The sequence below is a fragment of the Danio aesculapii genome, chromosome 1, assembly GCF_903798145.1.
Source record: "Danio aesculapii chromosome 1, fDanAes4.1, whole genome shotgun sequence".
Taxonomy (NCBI): Eukaryota; Metazoa; Chordata; class Actinopteri; order Cypriniformes; family Danionidae; genus Danio; species Danio aesculapii.
This window is the reverse complement of record NC_079435.1, coordinates 62,064,598-62,072,097: the sequence shown is the minus strand read 5'-3', so window position 1 is coordinate 62,072,097 and position 7,500 is coordinate 62,064,598. Positions and strand designations below refer to the sequence as shown.

Below are 7,500 nucleotides of genomic sequence, written 5' to 3'. Positions count from 1 at the left end.
AAATAAATAAATAAATGCATAAATAAATGCATAAATAAATGCATAAATAAATAAATGAATAAATAAATAAACAAAAAAATGCATAAATCAATGCATAAACAAATAAATAAATAAATAAAGTAGGTAACTAACTAACTACTAAAATTTTGAAACAACAACAAAGAAAACAGTATGTATAAATGCTCTTTATAATATAATAATTTAATAATAGTAACACTGCAAAAACTGTTTTTTAAGAATATTATGCTGATTAAATCATGTTACACATCTTAACTATGCATTTAAGAAGCTGTAACACTATCTAAATCTAAAAAAACATCAACTATATGTTTTCTAAAATAAATAATTATAAATAAATCAATATAAATAAATACAAATACATAAATATTTAATAAATATAATACAATAAACAAAAGCAAACAAGAATATATGCTGAAAACTTTAAATAAACGCTTATTCGAAACGTACTAGCCTAATAAATTTTGGAATAATGAATGTTAAAATAAATAAATAAATAAATAAAACACAAGAAAAATAAGAACATGCATTTAAATATGAGTTAAAACGTACAATAAATAAATAAATTAATAAATAAATAAATGTTAATAAAAACTAATAAATAAAAAAGCATTCACAGAAGTATTAAATATAAAAACATAGATATAAAAGCTCTTTAATAATATTATATAACAGGAGCACTGCTAAAACTGATTATTTAAGAAATATCATGCTGATTAATTCAAGTTACACATATTAACTATGCATTTAGGAAGCTTTAATGTAACCTAAAATCTAAAAACACCAAATACGCATCTTCTAAAAATAAGAAAAATATAAATAAATTAATAGAAATACGTATAAAGGTAAATAAATAATTAATATAATTAATATCACAAAATAATCAAAAAATTATTTCAGATATAAGCTGAACATTTTAAAATAAATATTATTTGAAACGCATCAGCTTAACAGATTTTGGAACAATAAATGTAATCAAAATTAAATAAAATTAAATAAAAGCAGACAAGAAAAATAAGATAATGTATTCAAATATAAGCTGAAAACGGCAAAATAAAGTTCATCTGACTCTTATCTGCTTAACAAATTTCGTAACAATTCAGTCATTAATTCATTCATTCATTTTCCTTTATTTGTCAAAGGACACCACAGCGGAATGAACCGCCAACTATTCCAGTATATGTTTCACACACCGGATAGCCTTGCAACAGCAACCCAGCACTGGGAAACACCCATACACACTCATTCCCACACACACTCATACACTACGTCCAAGTTTACAGAGTATATTCAGGAATCAGAGAGCGAATACCTTTTAAGACCTCTTTCCATACATTCTGAGACCTTATAACCACGTTAGGTTTCAACCGGAAACACTGACGAGATTTTAATACAGTATATTTACTAAATATTAATGTAAGAAACTAATCCAAAACTAAAACATTATTCATACACTGAATAAAAATCTACTAAATCAAGCCAATTCAGCAGGTTTACGCCTATAGCACTGCAGAAATAACAGTGTTGCCTTAGTTTCTGCAAAGCAGCATGATGTCAAATCTGGCAGGATTTCACTGATTTAACTAAATAGCATCCTGATATCCGCAGATTTAATTCAGGCAAACTTTAGCATGCAACTGTACATTGCTTAAACAAAACTGATATAAAATCTAATACCTTGCAAAATAGCATTTAAGACTTTTTAAGGGCTTTACAGTGATTTAACTTTTAATACTTTTTAAGACCCTACGGACACTGTTAATCAATTCCCCTATAGCGCATGTGTTTGGACTGTGAGGGAAACCGGAGCACCCGGAGGAAACCCACGCCAACATGGCAAGAACATGCACACTCCATACAGAAATGACAACTGGCCCAGCCGGGACTCAAACCAGAGACCTTCTCGCCTTGACGTGACAGTGCTAACCACTGAGACACCGTGCTGCCTTCATAACAATTAATGTTAACAAAACATAAATAAACTACCCACACAAGTATTAAATGTGTAACAAACTACATATCCATGCTCTTTAATTAAAAGTAGCACTGCTAAAGCTGGTTATTTAAGAATATCACGCTGATTAAGTCAAGCTACACATATTAAATATGCATTTAAGAAGCTTTAATACAATCTAAAAGCACCAAATATATAATATATTCTCCAGTAAAGCAGAACTTCCTCCATTAATGACTGCATTCATTCATTTCAATGAGAAAGCGCTAATAAAAGTGAAGCGACTGAGTTTTGTAGTTCGTCAAAGAACACTGAGCTCTTAATTAAAAATCCACTAAGAGCGCGTGAATGTAATTGAAGTAATTCCGCTCTACATTTGAGCGCCAGACCATAATAACACACTCTTACATCGACTCCTCATTGAATTTCCCTCCTGTTTTTCTGATCTGGAACTCATTGTTTTTCATTGCTGCGATAATGAAACCCTGCAGGACTCAAATGTGGAGATGAGCGATATTATTATTATCGTTATTATTATTATGACACACACTTTCAGAGTTGTACATCACACTCAGACTAATAGCCATTATTGAAATGCACAGAAAGGAGTTTTATTCTTGGACTAAAGTAAAAGCGCTTTAATGAAGAAACAGCTTGAAGTCATTATCACACAAGCGCCGTCAACACATGCAGATCCTGCAAAAACACTCGCTTCAGGAGTGATAATGGCTTTTAGGAGAAGTTTAGATGGTAAACACACATTAACTTTACTTAAACACTTATTTTTTTGCTTCACTCGGTCTTTATATGTAATGTTTTTGAGCATATGTGAATATATACGTGTACTGACTCTGTACGCCGTGTGTCCTGGCGCTCCTCCAGTCTTGAGCGCTGCTGGTATCTCTGTAGTTGATGATGTAGAAGCTGATGGGGACGCCGCCGTGAGAATCCGGCTTCATGAAGGAGACGGTGGCCATACGCTGAGAGACCGCCGTCATACGTACAGAATACGGGCTCGACGGCACGTCTGAAACAACACAAACGCACAACAACACACACACAATGACTATTCGCTTAGGAACAGAACTCTTTAATAAACAAAACCAACACATTTTTAAACATAATAGCTTTAACTTCGATTAGCTTATTTCTTTTGTCTTTGCCATGATGACAGTAGGGGAGAGCGAGGCTAATGGGGTTAGACAGCCCCTACACACGAGCGTCTCCAATGAACATTGATCATATGATCGCCGGACATATGGTTTCTGTGCATTCCCAAAAGTGCCAGGAGTAAATATGTTACTATTTAGCCCACCTGCGGGGCATGTGGGAACGGACAGAGGGTTAGTTGTAACACATGCTTAAAAAGGCAGATTTCACACGGTTTTAATACAACCCAGGCTCATTCTGAAAACGTAATCCCGTGGACATTTCTAGAGACCACGAATTATGTAGCCGGGGGTACGTACGGCTGCATTTCATTTTTTAAAGAGAACGCTGCGGGGAGGTGTGACGCCGTTCCTTTCGGCGCTTGCCGGCCGGCCGCTCGCCTCCGTGTGGAGGGCTTTCCTGCAGCAACCAGTTTGTCCAGTTAGCTCTTCGTGTACGTCGGCAGACTCAAGGTGCAGAGAGGGGCTGACCACGACGACGACGACGGCCGGGTTCGAGTCCGGGGAAGAGCGGTTCCAGAAATCAGGTAAGAAAACAAAAACAAAATCCAAAAAATAAAGCGAACAAGTTCATCACAGGGTGAGAATGTAGTTAAAATCCGAAAACGTGGTAAAATCAGACGAGGGCTTTTCTTTATCTGGACGGCTTTTGTGAATCGTCGTTGGTTGGGTTTAAGGGAAGGAGGAGGGTGGGTCAGCCGATTGGCCGGTCGCACGGTCAATCATTCTGTCATCAAGGCAGACAGGCGGAAGGTCATTCGACAGCGGCCTCTGGCGGGTTTACGCGAGAACGGCGCGGGCACAAACGGCGCTCACGAGAGACGTTCGAGACGTGAAAAAGCGCGCACAGCGGCCTCTCACGCATTCGCGAAAACAAAAACTGCAAGAATACATACCTCCCTCCCTCTCCAGAAACGTCCACAGGACTACGTTCTCAGAATGAGCCTGGGTTGTTTTATTCCACCAATCAAAACACTCCTTACAGAACAAACTCAAGAAGCTCCACCATTCAATTATTATTATTTTCTATAACAAAATAAATAGTTTAAGCAGTATTATTTGACATTTGTCAAAAATTAATTAAGCTGAGTAACGTTTTGTGAAGTTTATTTCTAAACTAATTTCAAGAGGATCACATGCTTATGATTGCTTGCAGCCGGTCCTGCATTATTCAATTTACGATTGACCAATCAGACGATTCCTAAACCACTATAAATACCCTCAGTTCCATATAACAGCCATCTTCGTTTTGAAGAATCCCCCCTTCCACCCCTACTCCCCCTCCTCCTTTTTCTAGATGGGTGGCACGGTGGCCCAGTGGTTAGCACTGTTGCCCCACAGCAAGAACATCACTGGTTCTAGTCTTTACCAAGCCAGCAGACGTTTCTGAGCAGAGTTTACACGTTCTCCCCGTGCTCACGTGGGTTTTCCTCTGGGTTCCCGGTTTACTCCCACCGTCCAAAAACATGCAACTTAAGTTAATTGACTAATCCAAATCAGCACCATAGACATGCTCCTAGTAAGTAGTTATCTCTTAAAAGCGATCACTATCTGTTCATTAGCTACTACAGAAGGAGAGTTCTCCAGATCTACCTGAGCTCAAACTCCCCTCTTGCACTGCAAAAGGGAGGGAGCCCCAGGCTCGAGGATTTTATTAGCTCAGAGCTCTCTACCGGGACAGCATGCCAAACAAGCTTTAGAATCAATCATCAGCTAAGAGTGAACGCTTGAAATATCAGTAATATTGAGTATGATGATCTTTATGTCATCATTCAGTAGTTAATCTTACTGAACGAACCATTGATTCACATGAATTGGTTAAATAAACGACTCGTTTAATAATACAAGTCATTTAGAAAGATTGGCTACTGAATACATTAAATCCAGCTGTTTGCGAATGACAAAGATCATCGTTTACCGTTACATCTAACATAACTCAGAAATGCATGAAGAAAGTAATCCAGGAACTTCATATATACATACTTGTGTAAACATTTTAAATGTATTTATTAGTGCTGCCAATCGATTAAATATATGAATGCATGTGTGTATTGTTATATATGCAGAATGAATATGCACAGATCACACACATATATTATGTAAATAATATGTATATATTAGTGTTGTCAATCGATTAAAAAAATAATTAATTAATCACACTTTTTTGCAATTAATTGCGATTAATCGCATTTAAAAGACTGAAACTTGAACTTTTGGCTATTCAAATGTAAATGAATGTGTCGACGCAATAGCCTAGTGGTTAGCGCATCGACATATGGTGCAGTAGCACGTCAGAGAGTCACGAGTTCAAATCCCGGCTCGAGGACATTTCCCTTCCCTACCACCCTCTCTCTCTCTCTCTCTCTCTCTCTCTCTCTCCAACTTCGCTTCCTGTCTCAATACTGTCCTATCTAATAAAGGCAAAATGGCCAAAAATAAATCTTTAAAACAAACATGTAAACTCAAGACAAAAAACTATTTAAGTTCAAAAGATGATTGTTTATTATAATTATTGTTTAACTTGTAACACAGATTTCTTCATGTAAACAACATACCTGCAATAAACCATCAGGATCCTCAAACTGTTGGCTCAAACTGACAGCCATATTTATTAGAGAAATAAAAACACAGGCATGTCAATGCTATTTCAATATGTCAATAACAAACAAAAATGATTTCCATGTTGGATTGTCAGTGGACTGCAGAAAAATGCCCAAATCCAGGCAAAATTATAATAATAAAGTGTTGAAAACAAACAATTGTGCTCATTGAAAAGTTGTATTGCTGAGAGTCGAGGACATTAATTATAAAGTAGAAACTCTTCTGTTCAGTCCTCCTTTATATTCAGCCTGTGGCTAAGACAGTCCAGTCTGTTGACATTATCGGGGAACAGTGTGGCCCTTTTGTTTTGAATGATGTGAGCTGAGAGTGAGAACAGTCTCTCACAAGCACAATCACTGAATCAGCATGTGAATTTCGGTGCCTAATTTTGGTGCCACTGGTGATACGACAAGGACGTAAGAAGCATCAAGGGGTGCATCAAAGGCACACACAGGTACACGTTGAGTCACACCAAAGACTAATTCTTACAGGGACTTTGGTCACACCATCTCTAAACATTTCAGTCTAAACAACTTTGAGGGATACGAACGGCGACGTCAGCGATGTTTAGACATTTGTTCTTGTTGCTAGGAAACGCACCCACACACACACAATGTGCACAGTCAACACAATCTCACGGCAATTCGTAACTTTTTGATTTACAGCGCACCCGGTGAGCGACTCCCTTCAGACTCATCAACACGTACGATCGCGTTCATCAAATTTGCTTAAGCTAATCGTTCTAAAGTACGGCTCTATTGTACAAGCAAGGATTCTGACACAGCAACGTGAAGCAGACGCTTTACAAAAGTTGTGTTTAAGGGGGAAACACGTCAAACTTAATGAGACATTTGAGGGCTCACGAACTCATTTTAAAGGCAGAGGGATGTGCTGTCTCTGACAGCTTGAGACATCATCTGGCACGTTCAGAGTACATTTACCTGGACACCAATACTCTGATATGATTAAGATCATCTCTAATTAAGAGTCGACCATGTAAACAGCGGGTTTTGATTACCTTAAAGGACCACCGAGTCAGGAAATGCAGAGGTTTTTCTTTCCATTCAGCATGTGGAATCAAAGTCCATTAAAACAAAAGCGGAAAGATTAAAAATGAAGCAGCAGAAATGAGCTGAAACTCTGGAGGAAACGCTGGATAGCCTGGTGACGCGGCTTTACTTCTTTTATACTGAAACTTTCCTTCTACAAGCTTTTCCTTGCTCTTATCCAGAGCTTCGTTCATTCTGTGTGAAATAAAGAGACGCAGGTTTCCTCCCGTGATGAAGTGTGAGTGTGAAATAAACAGAGGACAGAGCAGCAGATGAATAGCAGGACTGCAGGAGATCAGAATACATCATCATCTGTGCTGCATCATCTCTCAGCATCACTTCATCCGGCTGCAGAAGAGGAATCACCCACGTCACCACACACACTTCATTTCTGCGCTTTCACACACTTTAAAGAGGAGCTGTTTTGCAGAAATCACTCGTATAACCCTGGTGTGAGTCAGCAGCCCCGCCCACTAGTGCCCATCTCTCCCTCATTATCATCAACAGCAGCCCTGAGTGAGAAGCAGCCGTCTGTCTATTAGCCATTAGAGTGTTTGAGCAGCTGAAGATAATGTGTTGTTGAGTGTGTGTGTGTGTGTGTGTTCTTGAATGCGTGTTTGTTAGTTTTGTAAGTGTGTGTTTTTTATTTGTGTGTGTGTGTGTGATTGAGCATGTTCTTGAGTGTGTTTTTTAGGTTGTATATGTGTGT

At 37.9% G+C, this 7,500-nt stretch overlaps 1 protein-coding gene across 3 annotated transcripts in view; it reads right to left on the bottom strand.

The window, feature by feature from the left end:
• zgc:152904 (uncharacterized protein LOC767777 homolog) overlaps positions 1-7,500 on the bottom strand; it is a 452,586-nt gene that overhangs the window by 19,013 nt on the left and 426,073 nt on the right. For all 3 annotated transcript variants that reach the window (XM_056463791.1, XM_056463776.1, XM_056463783.1), the window contains exon 12: positions 2,823-2,999. In XM_056463791.1, the coding sequence (XP_056319766.1) occupies positions 2,823-2,999 (177 nt within the window). The remainder of the gene's footprint in view (positions 1-2,822; positions 3,000-7,500) is intronic.